At 43.3% G+C, this 16,791-nt stretch overlaps 3 protein-coding genes across 3 annotated transcripts; 1 reads left to right on the forward strand and 2 right to left on the reverse strand.

The window, feature by feature from the left end:
* Positions 1-91: 91 nt before the first annotated feature.
* Positions 92-6,712, forward strand: LOC127772174 (AP3-complex subunit beta-A). Its single transcript, XM_052298170.1, has 11 exons — positions 92-370; positions 460-536; positions 971-1,217; positions 1,307-1,876; positions 2,399-2,572; positions 2,914-3,040; positions 3,118-3,227; positions 4,098-4,298; positions 4,390-5,357; positions 5,501-5,749; positions 6,153-6,712. The coding sequence occupies exons 1-11, from the start codon at positions 167-169 to the stop codon at positions 6,496-6,498; spliced, it is 3,273 nt and encodes a 1,090-aa protein (XP_052154130.1). The 5' UTR covers positions 92-166; the 3' UTR covers positions 6,499-6,712.
* A 213-nt stretch (positions 6,713-6,925) lies between these two features.
* LOC127772181 (uncharacterized) lies at positions 6,926-9,588 on the reverse strand. The gene is made up of 10 exons (XM_052298177.1): positions 9,401-9,588; positions 9,244-9,319; positions 9,052-9,149; positions 8,718-8,819; positions 8,547-8,633; positions 8,334-8,450; positions 8,109-8,212; positions 7,703-7,842; positions 7,474-7,610; positions 6,926-7,384 (listed from the first exon to the last, which is right to left on the reverse strand). Exons 1-10 carry the CDS (start codon positions 9,581-9,583, stop codon positions 7,217-7,219), a joined length of 1,212 nt encoding a protein of 403 aa, XP_052154137.1. The 5' UTR covers positions 9,584-9,588; the 3' UTR covers positions 6,926-7,216.
* A 1,436-nt stretch (positions 9,589-11,024) lies between these two features.
* Positions 11,025-14,805, reverse strand: LOC127754148 (receptor-like cytoplasmic kinase 176). The gene is made up of 6 exons (XM_052279628.1): positions 14,376-14,805; positions 13,546-13,868; positions 13,330-13,465; positions 13,036-13,178; positions 12,773-12,896; positions 11,025-11,734 (listed from the first exon to the last, which is right to left on the reverse strand). The coding sequence occupies exons 1-6, from the start codon at positions 14,431-14,433 to the stop codon at positions 11,310-11,312; spliced, it is 1,209 nt and encodes a 402-aa protein (XP_052135588.1). The 5' UTR covers positions 14,434-14,805; the 3' UTR covers positions 11,025-11,309.
* Between the last annotated feature and the right edge of the window lie 1,986 nt (positions 14,806-16,791).

The raw sequence follows: 16,791 nt of genomic DNA on the forward strand, positions 1-16,791 counted from the left end.
ATTTATTTATTATCCACTGCGATTGGGCCGTTGGCCTTTGGTATTTTGGAGGCCCATTTAATCTGGATAGTTCGGCCCCGGAGCAAAGCATCATCAGTACTTGGTGTCGTCTCCAAGAGAGGGAGGAGAAGAGAGGCGAGATCCACGACGTCGCCGGAGATCGGAGATGTTTGGGCTGCAGGCGAGCGGCGCCGCGGCGTCGTGGGTGGTGGGGCGGATGGGCACCGACGCCCACCTCTACGACGACCCCGACGACGCCTCCATCCCCACCCTGCTCGACTCCCGCTTCGATGCCGACAAGCTCGACGCCCTCAAGCGCCTCCTCGCCCTCATCGCCCAGGGCGTCGATGTCGCCCACTTCTTCCCGCAGGTTATTCTCCTCCTCCTCCTCGCTTCTTCCCCTTCTTTCCTTCCTTCCTACCGGCCTGCACTGCACCTTGCTAATTGCTTTGTTTGCAGGTTGTCAAGAACGTGGCCTCGCAATCGCTGGAGGTCAAGAAGCTCGTCTACCTATACCTCCTCCACTACGCTGAGAAGTAAGCTAGTACCTCACATGCATTCATCTTGCTTGCAATCCGTTGCAGTGATTAGGGAACAGCTCCTTTTATTCACCTTTGTGTGCTTTATACCAGACTAGCTGTGCCTCTTATCGTTGTTTCAAATGCCTAAATTTGGCTCATGACTGCCATCGATGCTCTTGTAATTCTTTCCATTTCCAAAAAGGCACGCTCTGAGTTACAGCCATACAACACTTGTGCTCTAGCTATGATGTAGTGATGCAGAAAGCAGTATCTACTAGTAATAAATTAGGCAACCGTAATGATAGACAATCTGATGACTAAAATTTACATATTCTTTCTGTTAACTGTAATTTTGAGTAACAAATTCAAACTGTGACTCCCCGTGATCTTGACTTGCTGTTGGAAGTAATTTCACCCTCTTTTTTTTTTTTGGTTTAATGTTACTACAGGCGCCAAAATGAAGCTCTTCTTTCAATTAACATATTTCAGAAGGACTTATCTGATATAAACCCATTAGTGAGGGCCTGGGCACTACGAACTATGGCTGGCATTAGACTACACGTCGTTGCTCCACTTGTGTTAGTGGCTGTAAAGAAATGTGCCAGGGATCCATCAGCATACGTTCGAAAATGTGCTGCCTATGCACTTTGTAAGCTGCACGACTTACTTCCAGATGAAACTACATCTTTGGAGGACGTATGTCTAGTATGACCTTTTTTTCCTCGTGCATTGATGTTGAAGATTCATATGTATCTGAATTCTGAAGTATGCTAATATGGTTGCAGACGGTAGATGTTTTGTTCAGTGACAATTCCCCGGGAGTAGTGGGAGCTACTGCTGTTGCCTTTAACTCAGTTTGCCCAAATTGTTTACCCTTGATATCAAAGCATTTCCAAAGGCTATGTGAGACACTCCCAGATATTGAAGAATGGGCTCAGATTCTTCTAATCGATATCATCTTGCGATATGTAATAGCTAGGCATGGATTGGTGAAAGATTCTTCAATTTTTGCTTCAAATTTGACTTTGAAGAGCCAGGGCAGTGGAGATTCAGCCCTTATTGGCAATGAAACTTGTGGCACTACATCAACCATCACATTGTTCCGACATTACATTGAAGAATATTCGGAATGTTTAGAAGGTGACATAATCAACTGTTCATCCGTGACCAGTAGTACAAACAATGATGTTGCACTACTTTTGAAATGTACATCGCCTCTTCTGTGGAGCCGAAACAGTGGAGTCATACTTGCAGCAGCAAGTGTTCATTGGATCATGGCTCCAGTTGACCAACTGAATAGAGTTGTTGGGCCAATTTTATTTACTCTACGCTCATCTCCTGATGCAACATATGTGGTAATCCCAAAATTTCTTTTTCCTGGTCCATTGGTACTGTATCCTGGATTTCAACTAAGAAGAAATATGGAGCCAAAGCATGTTTTACACTTTTACTCACTTGATCCGTTGTAAATACTCCCATAGACTTTTGATAATGTCATTTCAACAATTTTTAGGTGTAGGCTTGATGTGCTTGACTGCTTTTATAACTTTATGTAAATAAATATTCTATTCAAACCAACTTTTGACCATGCTATGTCTTTCTGGTGCCAAATTAAATCCTTCAGAGCCCAAATGCTTCTGGGACACTGTCAGCCTTGCTTTCTGTTTGTACTGATGTTTTGAACTCAATAACTCATTATAGAAGACAAGCCTATGGTGCATAAGCATTCATAACTTTGTGTTGGATGAAGCTAGCAAGTTGATCGTTAATTTTAATTTTATTTTGAGAATCAAATATTGAGATATATTTCTTTGAAATGTTCATGTTCTCTCACTTAAATTTTTACTTGATCTGACAATCCTTTTTAATTCTTGCAGATGCTTGGCAACATACTAGTTTTTGCCAAGACAGCCCCACAATTGTTTGCTCCGTTCTATGAAGATTTCTTCATATGCACTTCAGATCCATATCAAACTAAGGCTTTGAAGCTTGAAATACTGACCACCATAGCCACAGAGTCCTCTATTCCAGCAATTTTTGAAGAATTTCAGGTACTTGTTTGTAAAAGCAATGTACACTCTATATTTGACTTGTCTCAGTGACCTGTAATGTTCTATATGATTCTCAAATGAAGGTTCATTTGAAGTTCATCTTGTGATTATTGGTAACCATATTCATAATATACTGAGGCAATATATTTTTTGAAAACAAATTACCTTTGCTTTGTTGAATTTTATGCATAACAAACAGCATCTTTCTGAATTTCTTCTTGACATTGTTGTCCACTCCCTAATGTGATAAGTAATATCTATCTTAAACAAAAACTGGTATAGTTAGTTATTGTTAACTCATCCTGTTTGTGCATGTTTATTGTACTTCTTATTCCTGCCAGGATTATATTAAAGAACCGGATAGGAGATTTGTGGCAGATACAGTTGCTGCTATTGCGCTGTGTGCCCAGAAGCTTCCCTCTATCACTACCAGTTGCCTTGGTGGGCTTTTGGCACTAGTATTTTATGGTAATACTGCTACTTCTGCAATTTTTGCGGTAAATGATTCTTCTTGAATATAAAGTTTGATTCTAATTATTTTACAGAATCATCTATAAGTGATTCTGCTAACTTTGATGGAGAAGCTGCTGTTTTAGTTCAAGCAATTTTGTCTATCAAAGCAATAGTGAGAACAGATCCAGCATCTCATGAAAAGGTATTTGTTTTAAATAAGCTTAGCAATCTTGTAACTCCATAGGTGTGTCTCATTTGTATGCTTCTCAATATATGGATGATGCATACTTGATTTGACCTCATGATGCCCAACCAGTAATTTAGTACGAAATGCATGAAACCTCTGTTGTATTATACAACTTATGGTTTTTCCTTCATCTCCTTGCATTGAAACAGTTTGTTTTGCTCTTTTGTTAGTCATAACTCATAACTTGGCTACTGAAGGGTGCAAGAATTTTAAGATGATACAATGTAGTTTATTTTATTCTCTCATTTTAAATAGAAAAGGATAGTCCATCAGACTCCCTTTATGTCACCTTTCAATGTGCCTCCCATATTTCATTTTTGTTTACTTAGGCCCCCCATAAGTTAACCAGTCTTGAAAATACCCCTCAATGAGGCATGTTACACTATTTCTGGTAGTTCTATTATCTTTTCTATTTATTAACTTATGTAAGTGCATGTTTAATTATTTCAATAGTTGTTTCAACGGTTTGAGTGCCTTTGGTACTTGTCAGTTCTAGCACAGAATTTCTTGAACTTACAGGGGTACTGAAATCGTGTGATAAGCCACACATTCTAGTAAGAATTTAGTTTTTTTTGGGGAGCAGGGGTGTATTACACAAATATGAACATATATGTGCAAAGTAAATGAAAATGGGATATTGGGAACAATTTGAACAATTGTTTGACATTCAGTGTTTCTTTTTCTGTTTGCAGTCTGGTTGTGTATTTATTGAAAACATGTGCAATAGTAAATATTGAATATTGTGTGCTACTTTGCTCTATTGTTTGAATGTATTTGTTCCTTAATTATACATTAATTTGATATTTTGCTATTCTTTTCCTGAAGGTGATTGTACGCTTGGTCCGCAGCCTGGACAAAATTAAGGAGCCTGCAGCACGATCCCTGATTATTTGGATATTTGGAGAGTATGGTTCCATAGGAAATATCATTCCAAAGATAACTCCTGCTGTTCTCAAGTATCTTGCATGGTCCTTTGCTGCTGAAATGCTTGAGACAAAGCTTCAGATCTTAAATGCTGCTGCAAAGGTCCCTCCATCCTCCATCTCTCCCTCTCTGTAAGAATTCAAAAGGTTCCTTTTCTCTTCTGTGGGGATTGCTAATTGTTTTTCCTTTACAGGTTATCATACATTCTCCTGAAGAACACTTAGAAGAATTCAAAAAGATAATGGCCCATGTCATTAAGCTGGCTACATGTGATTTGAGTTATGACGTCCGTGATCGTGCCCGTTTTATATCAAGACTTTTGCCATACAGCACAACCTATTTAAATGGAAACAACTCCTCATGTCAATCACATAATGAAGATATGTTTAAGGAACTGGCTAATCATATATTTGATGGGAAGATGCCATCAACATTCCATCCAACCAATAACTACCGGATTTATCTTCCTGGTTCCTTGTCACAGGTGGTTCTTCATGCAGCTCCTGGTTACGCACCACTTCCAAAGCCTCAGAGTATGGAATTAATTCATAAGACCATGGAACCAACCAGAGGAGTAGGCAATTCTTCTGAAAGCATTAATTCTGATGCTGAATCTGGATCTTCAACATATGATAGTGGTTCTGTTTATGATTCAGAGAGTGAAGTTGATGGCTCATCTGACAGGAATGCTGCTGATTCTAACACAAAAGATAATCAAGAAGATCCCCTGGTCCATGTTTATGATGCAAGTGTAGATCAAGGTCAGACGGCTAGGGATGTCGAGGATAATTTTGCATCTCTCATCACTACTGATTTGACTGAATTAATGTCTAAGTCAGCCTTGGAAACATGGCTTGATGAAGCTCCTGCTGAACCAGTTCAGGTTTCTACACAAGCATCCTCTGCTAGAGTGTCTTTTACCAATCGGAGCTTTGAGCGAAAACCTAAATTGCACATGTTGTTAGACCCATCTAATAGTAATGGTCTAAGTGTTCTTTATGCCTTTTCATCTGAGGTTTCACCCGTATCACGCTTGCTAGTGTGTGTAGACTTGTTATTTGAGAATGTTTCAACAAACCAACTGGCAGATATAACAATTAAATCCGAGGAGGCTTCTGGTAGTGAGGATGGCTTGGACCAAACATTACAAGGATCTGCAAGGTACTATCCATCTTTAATTGGTTCATTTTAATGTCATTTCATTTGTGTCGTCAGAATGCTTGCAGTGGCATTCTGTTATCTGTTTGTGTTTATTAACTTATTTTAATTACTGTCTCATTTATTGTAATCATTTTGGCCTGCAGTGTTCCAACTATTGTTCTTGATAAAGAGATACAATTATTGGCTCCCGAACAAACGGAAAAGATGGTTCTTCAGGTTCACTTCCATCACCATCTATTGCCCCTTAAGTTGTCTGTGCTCTGCAATGGGAAAAGGCATCCAGCAAAACTTCATCCTGACATTGCTTATTTTGTGCGGCCACTGCCCATGGACCTAAATGCTTTTCTATGCAAGGAAAACCAACTGAGGGGAATGTTTGAGTATGCTAGAAGGTCAGTAAATCCCCACCAGTCTCCACTATGTTATACTTCTGGTCGTGTTACGGACTTCCACCAGTCTCCACTATGTTATACTTCTGGTCATGTTACGAGACTTCCACCAGTCGCCACTATGTTATAATGCTAGCTTTATTTGCACATATTGGTTTCTCTGAAGTTTCAGCATTTAGGGCTTATCCTAATAATGCCATAACACCACCTTAAGCTTTTCATATTTGCATATTTGCAATTTTCTTGCTATTGCTTATGGGTTTTATTACTTACCAAAAAGGCAATCAGAACAAAAAAAAAACAAAGGAAGAGTTTCTTGGTTGTTTTCTGTACTATATCAAATTAGGCTTCATGATCACTTCTATCGACTATATATGCTAGAACTAATATGAAGACATCACCACAGGTGCACTTTCAAAGATCATCTTCAGAAGCTTGAGCACAACGATGATAGTGAAGAGCACACTGATAAGAACCTTCTGATAGCCCAGAGCCTCGCGTCAAAAATACTCAGCAATGCGAACTTCCACTTGGTTTCAATGGATATGCCAGTGACCTTCAGCATTGAGGATGCTTCTGGCTTATGCTGGCGATTCAGCAGTGAGATCCTGAGCACTTCAAACCCTTGCCTAATTACCATCCTCGCGGAAGGGCATATCTCGGAACCACTTGACCTCACTGCTAAGGTGAACTCTGAAGATACAGCGTTTGGCCTAAACCTCCTAAACAGAGTTGTAGCAATCATAGAATGAAGCTTTACGTTTTAACACCTGTGCATTTAGTCTTAAATCTCACTTTGTGGATACTGTAAATTGTTGTACATTATTTGCAAGCTATGAAGGTTTTATAGTAAAGGTATCCAGCAAATGAATTGAAATGTTATACGATATCTTCCATTTTGAGCTTCCTAAAACTAAGCCGTATGGGAATTCCCCTATCTTGTGGGCACAAGCCGTATGGATATCCAGGAAGAGTCGTTTTACAGAACGTCAGGCAGATTCCATACTCTATGCAATATGCATGCTCTATTGCTCTATATAACTCTATACTAGCCTCATGTGGCACTAAATACATCTATAAACTTGAAAATTCAATACGTCGGGAGTCTTGAATGCCGAAGACAAATTTACGACAATATCAGCTTTACAATTTTATTGGACTGACGATCAGCACTGTGTGGCCATGAACTCAATTCTTCTCATCAAGCTGTGTGGAAATTTTCGCATCTGGTGATATTCAGGAAGAGCCATTTTTCACAACGTCAGGCAGATTACATACCTAAGCAATGTGCATAATGATTCTATAGCACCCGTATGTGGCACTAAATATATATCTACTTATAACAACTCTTGAAAATTCAAATACATCAGGAAATGCCGAAAACAACTACGAGTACAATATCAGCTTTCAGTGTGATGGACTGATAATCTGCAATCATTGTGCGTGGCCATCATGAACTCAGTCTTCTCATCAAGCTGGTACGAGGTTGGGCTCTGATGAAGGTGATGATTCAAGCAGTGGATTCTTCTGGAACTCATTCCTTAGCTGTCCGCAAGCGGCATTAGCATCAAGCCCACGGGTTTGTCGAACGCTTACGGTTATCTTCCGAGCTTCTAGCGCATCAACAAACGCTTGAACCTGTCCATATCAGGTATCATATGCATAAAATACAGCAGCTCAAATTGAACAACTCCTTACTAATGCATATATAAGCGATACAAGCATACCACTTTTCTGTAGGGCCTCTTGTATTCAGAACCTTGAATCGGATTATAGGGAATTAGGTTCACATGATAGCCACCGCCACATGTATGCAGTAGCTCTGCAAGTTCTTCAGCATGCTCCTTTGCGTCATTAATCCCAGCTGGAGGGAATTCAGTTCAGGCGCGTTAGTTTGGTAAAGCAGCTTTAGCATTCTTCCTCTTAAGCACATGGATCCAGGCATAGTGAGCATACCTAGCAGAGTGTACTCGAAGGATACCCTTCGTCCAGTTTCGAGGAAGTAATTCTTGCAGTCATCCATTAGTGCCTCCAAGGGGTATGACTTTGCACTTGGAACAATTGTTTCCCGTAGTTTCTGATTTGGGGCGTGCAGGCTGATTCCAACATAGCAGACCAGTCAGCAAACAGATTACAAAAACAATGCTACCCACGGTTAAAATATCAGTGTCAACGATGATTAGCTTCAGAGTTTAGACATTGTGAAAAGGGCAGGTATTTCAAGAAAAAAACCGATAGACAACACAGGTTTTGTAAGGAGGAACAAAATGAGAACATTATTAAATCTTGGTGTGAAGACAGGTGTTCTTTTTTCTTTTTCTATTTTTTTTTTTTTTGGGGGGGGGGGGGGGGGGGGTTGTACCTGACTGCAAGTGTTGACTGAAGCTTGTGAGATGCTAACTTTTTTATAGTGTTGGGAACACCTACTGTGGAGATTGTTATCATCCTTTGCCCAATTTTTAGTTCCTGCCAAAAAAAAAAATCAAAGTTGAAAGGCATACAAATTATTGTATGATACAATGGCAATGATTCACAAAAACTACTTGAGCAAAAGGAACTAAGAACAAAAATTGTCAGTTTGGCAAACCTTGTTCAAGCATCGATGTGCCTCTAAAACTGATTTCAGGTTCAACATAGGCTCACCCATCCCCATGAACACTACATTTGTCACCCTGTGTTGGAACGTCTCCTCTATGGCCAAAACCTGCAACGCCAGAATATTAATCTGTTGTGCAAGAACAAGCACAATTTATCTTTTTTGTACATAAACGCTGTACTAGGTGGGTTGTGGAGAGACAACCTGCTCAACAATCTCATGTGCATGAAGGTTTCTTGCAAACCCTCCCTTGCCAGTGGCACAAAATGAGCAACGCAAGGGGCAGCCAACCTGCAGCACTAGTATCAAACTGTAAAACAAGCATGCGCTCTGACTATGGTAATGTCCAAATCCGAGGTATGAATTTCACAGCACCTGTGATGAAACGCAGGCAGTGAGTCTTGACGGGCCTTTGTCATCATCGACAGGGATCCCTACTGTTTCGATCAATCTGTTATCCTCCAACTTGAGAAGTATCTGCAAGGATAAAGGGAGATCTAGTTTATAGCCCTCAAATTTTGCAAGGGAAGATGCGCACGTGTACAATAGCAACCATGTACGCTCGATGATAGTTTTTGCACTGGTTACAGGATTATAAAATCCTAATTTCCAATTCATAGGATCAAAAAAGTATGCCAAGTGAGCACACAAGGCTAGATGTACTTGTCTCAAAGATATCTTGGAGTCACAACACAAGGAGGCTTTTAACCTTGGTAGTGCCATCGGAGGCCGTCACAGCATGGTGCACTGGCGAGCGGCCAACCTTCCAGCCAGCGCCGACCAAGGCCTCACGGAACACCTTTGGTACTGCACATACAAGCGAGTCAAGAACCTGACGGCTCGGAGCAAAACAACAAACAGGTGGCGTGCATTGTCCCCGGCAGGAGCTTTAGCACATTACCGTGGCTAAATTCTTGGATTTGCTTGGCCCTGGACTTGTAGAGGAGGTCGTGAAGCTGCTTCCCCCTGTAACTTTGCTGCAAAAAACGCGTGCAACAGTAAGGCGCAGGACAAACAATCGAAGAAGCGGGATAGGGCAAGGAAGCATGGGAAAGAACCTGGCCGAGGTCGACGGCGAGCTGCCGGAGATCCGGTTCGGAGAGGCCGAGGAGCGCGCGTTCGGGAGAGCTCGCAGACGCGGCGGCGGTGGCGGTGGCGGTGGCGGCGGCGACGCGAGTTCGGAGCGCGCGCGCGAGCGGGGCGGCACGCACATGCACTTGCTGCGGCGCGGCCATTCTCATCGCCTCCTCTCATCCACTTCTGTTTCCTTCCATATATCGCCTTGTTATTATTTCTTTCCTGGGCCGATTTGCTTCTCTTCACGGCTCGGTCCGGCCCGGCCCATCTTGTGGATGTTTCTTTTCTTTGGGATAAGTTCACTCGCTTCCCTCAATATTACGTGGAGTTTGTTTCACATCCTTTATTTCCAAAAAAAAAAAACCAACCTAGAAACACCCCTTAGGTTGTTTTTTTTTTACGGAGTGAGTATCGTTATATTTTTAGTTGGAACAATTTTTTTATCATGTATGAAACACTATGTTGTAGTTGGTGATACATAAAAAAAATATTTACTGAAATATTAGAAAACACCACGTGCGATATTTTGGATAAGTCCATTTTATACCCCCCCTTTTATCTTAACTTTGCCTAAAATACGCCCTCAAATTACAAAACCGGATATTTGATACCCTTAACTATCAATTCCAAACATTTTATCCCCTTGAGTGGTTTTGAGCACGCGTGGAAGTCACAGAGCATGCCACCTGTACAAATGCTACATGTCAGGCCTATGGTTAGTTATAGGAGGCGTCAGTGCAGGTGCGGCTCAAGGAAGGAGCAGCGGAAAGACGGCGACAACAGAGCAGCAGCGAGTGGCTGCGGTGAGAGTCGGCTCAAGGTGATGAGAGGAGGTGGCAGCGCGGGACAAAGCAACGCGTGAGCACCTACGGTTCGCGTCGGCACAGGAATGAGCACAACCTTGGCCCTGGTGCGTGGATCGGCTACAACGAGGACGGCGTCAGTGAATCCGGCCATAAAGAACACGGAGAGCTCACCTACTGTCCATACACGCTACTGCATCCACTACTACTAGGGTCTTCTTCTCCCATGACCATGATGCAAGTGCTAGCTTAGAACAAAAGGAGTAATCACAAATCAATAATGGATGGAGCTAGCAGGATATACAGTATAGGTGAGTTATTAATTGAGAGGTGAGTTATATCCAGTTTAAAATTTAAAGGTGAGTTTTAGACAAATGCAATAGTTGAGGGGGCTAATATGGACATCCCTATTTACAAATGGAAACCTATCTCTCCGCACAGAAAACGGAGCGATCCATTAGCGTGTGATTAATTAAGTATTAGCTATTTTTTTTAAAAAATGGACTAGTTTGAATTTTTTAAGCAACTTTCGTATATATATTTTTTTCAAAAAATACATCATTTAGCAGTTTAAAAAGCGTGCGTGCGGAAAACGAGGAGAGGGGTTGGGAACACGGAGTTCCGAACACACCGTGCAACACTAAAATGCCACACGACCACGCCTACGTGTATGTATTCGAGATATTGGGCGAGTGCGAAGGACAAGGAACTTATATCTCGACAAGAGACCACGGCAATTGGAGATTTTTGATCGAGATATTGAATGAATCCGCTATGGATTTGAGTAGCCAAGTCCACTAAATTTTGCCGTCAATTTCTGTTTTATTCAAGGTACATATATATAATTGGTGTAGTACGTTAAAAAAAAATGAAAAAAAGAACTGTACAAGTTGTTGCAAAAGGGAGGAAGGAAGGAAGGAGAAGAGTCGGTCGGATTTGCAACGGCCGACATGAATGAAGAAGCTTAATCAACAACGTAACTAATCGAGCAATCAATCTGCATGCCTTTTGATTTACAAGTCACTCATCATCAAGGAATATACTAATAATCTAATTAACACGCCGTCGCCATATGTGTCACTCTCACTCAGGCAGGCAGAGGCGACGCCGACAGGCGCCTCGGACGAGCAGCAGCACCAGCAGACGACCTGGCGCCGCTGAGCAACATCCTGCTCTGCGGCGGCCGATGATGATGAGACGTGGTCGTCGTCTCCTGAAGCTGCTCCAGCGCGGCGACCACCTGGTGCATGGTGGGCCTGTTCCTGGCGTCGGCGGAGAGGCACTGCAGCGCCAGCGCCGCCGCTTTGTGGGCTCCGGCGAGCGAGTACTGGCCGGCGAGGCGGGCGTCCAGGATGCGGAAGATCCGGCGCCTGCTGCTGAGGTAGGGCCGAGCCCACTCCACCAGGTTGTGCTCGCCGGCGGGGCGGTTCTTGTCCAGCGCGCGCCGCCCCGACAGCATCTCCACCATCACCACCCCGAAGCTGTACACGTCGCTCTTCGCACTCAGATGCCCTGCACCATCCAACATTCAGATGCATCATCATTAGCTGAGCTACGTTTCTGTTTAGATGCTGTATGCATTACAGATTAACCGACACCTACCTAGTGGGCTTAATACTATTAGAGTACAGCTCATCTGAGACTACAGGTCTTTCTCGGCATTCTTAATTTCTTAGTATATAGTATATATCTAGGTAGTAGTACTGTAGTACGTACAAGATTGTGCCGCATTTTTTATTTCTGTGGATATATGATCGAGTGAGTAATTAACTAAAGAAAGTGTAATTAATTTGGTTTAGCACATGTGCTCAAGGGGTCCAGTCCACATTTAAGCAAAGCCAGTTAGGCCGGTCTGAAACCATGACAAAAAAATTGGACAGACTTGTCTGCACCTAACTACTCTATATATGACTTCAGCTTTCAACAGGAGAGGATGAGTATTCTTTACTACTTCGTCTAGTGCTTCAGGACGAGCACAAGCTGCCAAGCAGACCAGCTTTCATTATAACCTTTTAGTCCTTACACATACCTACTGCATCTGCATACATAAGACTGTCTCCAACAAGTGACCCATAAGAGCACCTAAACCCAAAATAGGTCTCCGATAGTACTATTTCAGCCTCCAACAGAGTAACTATACAGAAGACCCATTTTACGTGCTATAAGAAGCATAACCTAAATCTGAGTATTCTCTCTCCTAAAGACCTATTTGCAGTAAGGGTTCTCTTTTAGGTCTTATTGTTAGAGAAGACCAAAAATAGGTATTGAAGTCAATCTTTGACTGTAGCGCTATGCAAACATGAAATGGGTCTTATATTTTGGGTTTCATTGTTGGAGATAGCCTAACAACAACAGCTAGCAACCCTGGCAAATGCAGAGATTGTCTTGCTAAAAAGCATCTGACCTTTCATTATCATTACATATATAAAGTCTGATCTTTAACATATACTTCTACTAGTAACAACTGAAATTCTATAAATAGTTGTAGGAAAAGGTTTGAGCAAAACAAGAATCAAATTGAAAATTTGCAGCGCAGGTCTGAATGCTTACCTGTCGCAAGATATTCAGGAGCAGCATATCCGTATGTGCCCATAACTCTTGTTGAGACATGGCTCTTGTCACCAGTTGGCCCATCCTTTGCCAACCCGAAATCAGACAGCTTTGCATTGTAGTTCTGTCAGTGACGAACAAGAGAGTAGAGTTGAGGCACCGAATCGAATTATCATATATTGATCAGCAATTTAACAACTGACAATTAATTAATGCTTGTGAGATGAGGATAAAACGACGAACGTATATTGATAGTAGCGTACCGAATCGAGAAGAACATTGGAAGTCTTGAAATCACGGTAGATAACTTTGGCCTTGTCGCTGTGGAGAAAGGCAAGTCCCTTTGCTGCTCCAAGGGCAACTTTCATTCGAAGATTCCAGGAGAGAGGCTGAAAATGTGATCCCCCTGCATTGTGCAAGGCCGTCCAAAACTTGTCAACACCACATCCGTTTCAGACTTCTCGGTTGAGAAAAATCAAAATCATCCCGAATATATATACTAGTAATAATAAATTAAAAGAAAAAGAAAAGGGCAGTTGAGAGGAGGCGCGGCTTACTCCTGAAAAGATGATTCTCCAAGCTTCCCCGAGGCATGAACTCGTAGACAAGAAGCCTCTGCTCATCTTGAAGGCAGTAGCCTACAAGCTTTACAAGATTTGGGTGTGACAGTTGCCCAAGGTAGTTCACTTCGGCCTGCAAATTAAAATGCAAGTTATTATATACTACAGTAGTATATCAATCAAGAGTTATGCAGAAAGAAAGAAAATCCATACCAGCCATTCCCTGTGGCCCTGGAAGCCGTCCTGGTTGAGCTTCTTGACGGCGATGACCATGCCGGTGCCGGGCCTGCTGGGGAGGAAGGTGTTCTCGTCCACCCAACCCTTGAAGACGGAGCCGAAGCCTCCCTCGCCGAGCACGCTGTCGGGCCGGAAGTTCCTCGTCGCAGTCTTGAGCTCGTTGAACGCGAAGCTCCTCACGTTGGCACACTGCAGGATCTCGCCCTCGCTCCGTGGGGTCACCGCCGCCACCGACGACGACACCCGGCTGCTCAGCCCCGTCCCCTTCCTCCTGCTTCCTGATCTTCTTCTTCTTGAACCTGACCACCAATTAATGAGCTCATATCATACGCATGCATTGTCAATTTACCAACCAGTTAACGCCACCGCACAATGAAGAAGCCTCATCTATATAACAACTCCTTTCTCAGATTGATTGAGATGACCATAATATTTAGTTACAAAAGTGAATGATTTCATACTATACTAGTCCATCAAGGATTAGTACAAGATGATATACTACTAGTATGTGCAGGCGTCGTCCTGTCTCTGTCTGAAACCGATCGCTTATTTCAGTTCAACTGGAACTGGAAACGGCATGATCTACCTAACCTACTAGGATCGATTTCAACAAAATCAAGCAATTAGGAATGATCAACAAATTGCAGGCAGGCACAAACGAACATCTCCATTCCTAATCATACATGCCTCACTACTCAGCGGTTACTTTTTTACTTGAATCAAGAATCTATCTACTCCTAGTACGTCCTATGCAGCTAGCTAGATGGTGAAATATATACGAGAGCGAATTGAAGAAGCTAGATTACCAGATGCGTTCCGGGAGATGGCGTCGGAGCTAATCTTGGTTCCGCAGCAATTGCCCATGGCACGCAGGGGATGGAGAGCGAGCTCGCTGCTCTGATGCAGGGAAGGAATAGGATGCAAGGGAAGGGCAGCTAGTTATAAATAAAGGTGAGAGCTTTGCTTTACAATAAAATTAAGATCTCTACAGCTAGTAATAAGGCAGGTCTGAACAATGGATCACGGGATATATGAGGGTTGAGCTTGATTGTGTGCTACTGCTACTGTTAGCTGCCTCTTAATTCCTGCCTGCTAATTAAATCAAAGGTTGACCTTCTGGCCCCCTCTCTCTCACGCCCACTTGTGATTAGGATTTGGATTAGGATTATTGTGGGTGATGGATGGATCAAGACTCAAGAGAAGAGATCATCAAAGTCCTGGATGGGGATGGAAGATTTCAGACCTTGAAGCTATAAAGGAGCAGCCTCTGTTTCCTTTATTTATAGGACGGACCCCTTTGCCTTGCCTGACGCTCAGCCAGTTGTTAGCCGAGGTGTCGTGCGGTGTGGGGATTTGTGCCATCCGTTGGATCAACATCGAATGGTCAACACATTGCCTTAATTTTTTCAGCTCCTAGAAATTAAAAACGAAAAAAAAAAACAGTTCAGTACATCACAGTAAAACTTGATCTATGGAGAACAGTTCACATTGGCTTAATCTATGAAAATTTAAACTTAGAGTATTATGGTGCTACTCAAGTCACTGCAATTATTAGTGTTGTATGGGCTTCACATGGAGTAATAGTAATAGTAATAAGTATAGTAGTATACTTTTTTCCCATCCTTGAGAAAGTACTATGAGGTACCAGCTACTAATCAAATCTGACCGTTGGTTTAGGAGGGGTAGGATCGGGCTAAAAAACCCATCGGTGAGGAACGACACCGTCTCTGCGGGAGACCGAAAGGTAGGTGAGACCATCAGATGTCGTCGCTGCGTAGTTCTTAATCCTCCTGCTTTCTGTCCCTTGCGAGCTCTCACCGCCATCCCAACTCGTGTGTCCTTGCCGTAGCATCCACGCCGCAGCGGCCACCATCGCATCCACGCCCTCACCGAGGCCACCGTTGCCACCGTCGCATCCTCGCCTGTTGAGCGAATTGTCTCAGTGTGTTGTCGTCGCGCCGCCGCTGCTAGTACGGGTCGTCTTGAATCACCAGATTGGCTTCGTGGATTCTACTTTGATGAACGCGTTTGGTTGCCGTGGAATCGAGCATATAGGCAGTAAGAAGGAAAGTTGCATACACTAAAACTGAACTTTATCCTGGATTTGTTTGTTCTGATAGAACAGACAAATAGATCTAACCCAGTACACCCCCGCATCCAAATCCACGGACCATTTCTTTCTTCTTCCCCTTCTCTCTCCATCACACCATGGACCAAGGGAAGCATCAAGTCATGGCCGGTGTTGTGCCGGAGCCCCGCGCTGCCGCCGCCGACAGTGGCTTTGTTACGAAGGACACGGCCGACGACTTTGAGTTCTGCGTCATGACAGCCGGGGGCCTCGTCCCGTCCGGCGCCGCCGCTGGCGCGGCTGACATGTGCGTGTCCTTCGAGGTGTTTTCCCAGGGGAAGCTGCTCCCTCTTTGCCCCTCGTCGATGGCGGCTGGCGATGAGGCCGGACTTGTACTTCTGGCACGGTCGGAGTTGGCGGCGTCCACCGTGGGTTCCAAATCCATCCCTAACGGCGACAGTCGACAATGTAGCATAGCAGCAGACGGCACTGATGCTGCCTGGCGGCAATGGATTTGGGTCCACGATGCTTACCAGGTGCGGCCAGCGAACGAAAACTATGGCGAGCTCGCATTGGATTTTAGCCCTTGTTCCCAAAGGGCTGCAAATCAAAGCACCGCAAACGGATGAGCTCGGACGTGGAAGTACTAGTTTACCCTCCCACTCGCGGTACCTCCTCAATTGGGGCCTGCGGTACCATGCAGTACGGACCAATCGCAGCCGTTCGATGTCGCTAGATCGACGGCTACGATTTGGTACCGCTTATTGTCAAGGACAGTAAAAAAACTCTGTAAAAAAAACAATCCTGGCTTAGGATTGATTTTTTTTAAAACGGAGAGAGTACAATTCATTCTAATAATAATAATAAGTATAGTAGTATACGATTCATTCTCAACCAGAGTAGGCTGACTTGACTCTTTTTTTTTCAGAGAGAAAGTAGGCTGACTTGACTTGACAGCCAGCGAATGCATCGATCCATGCAGATGCATGCATGCATTGATATATCAATCTCGTCGGCCAAACTACAGTACTATCTCTTTGCATCATGCTAGAATATGATGTGATACTCCTACGATATATATCTCCTTTTATACATATCTGTCTTTTAGTTGCAAGCTAATCGCTAGGAATATGTACGTTAGTTAGTAGTAAATA

This window comes from Oryza glaberrima, chromosome 1 (assembly GCF_000147395.1).
Source record: "Oryza glaberrima chromosome 1, OglaRS2, whole genome shotgun sequence".
Classification (NCBI taxonomy): domain Eukaryota; kingdom Viridiplantae; phylum Streptophyta; class Magnoliopsida; order Poales; family Poaceae; genus Oryza; species Oryza glaberrima.

Bases quoted from the DNA above. Each gene is read 5' to 3' on its own strand.
- LOC127772181 (XM_052298177.1), bottom strand. From the start codon at position 9,583: ATGAGAATGGCCGCGCCGCAGCAAGTGCATGTGCGTGCCGCCCCGCTC. The intron at 8,820-9,051 runs GTTAAAAGCCTC...TTATCCTTGCAG, and splicing joins CCTCCGATGGCACTACCAAG to ATACTTCTCAAGTTGGAGGA. The intron at 8,451-8,546 runs GTTGTCTCTCCA...CTGGCGTTGCAG, and splicing joins CACATGAGATTGTTGAGCAG to GTTTTGGCCATAGAGGAGAC.
- LOC127754148 (XM_052279628.1), bottom strand. From the start codon at position 14,433: ATGGGCAATTGCTGCGGAACCAAGATTAGCTCCGACGCCATCTCCCGG. The intron at 13,179-13,329 runs GTAAGCCGCGCC...TGCACAATGCAG, and splicing joins GGAGAATCATCTTTTCAGGA to GGGGATCACATTTTCAGCCT. The intron at 11,735-12,772 runs GTAAGCATTCAG...TGGATGGTGCAG, and splicing joins TCCTGAATATCTTGCGACAG to GGCATCTGAGTGCGAAGAGC.
- LOC127772174 (XM_052298170.1), top strand. From the start codon at position 167: ATGTTTGGGCTGCAGGCGAGCGGCGCCGCGGCGTCGTGGGTGGTGGGG. The intron at 371-459 runs GTTATTCTCCTC...CTTTGTTTGCAG, and splicing joins TCGCCCACTTCTTCCCGCAG to GTTGTCAAGAACGTGGCCTC. The intron at 1,218-1,306 runs GTATGTCTAGTA...ATATGGTTGCAG, and splicing joins AAACTACATCTTTGGAGGAC to ACGGTAGATGTTTTGTTCAG.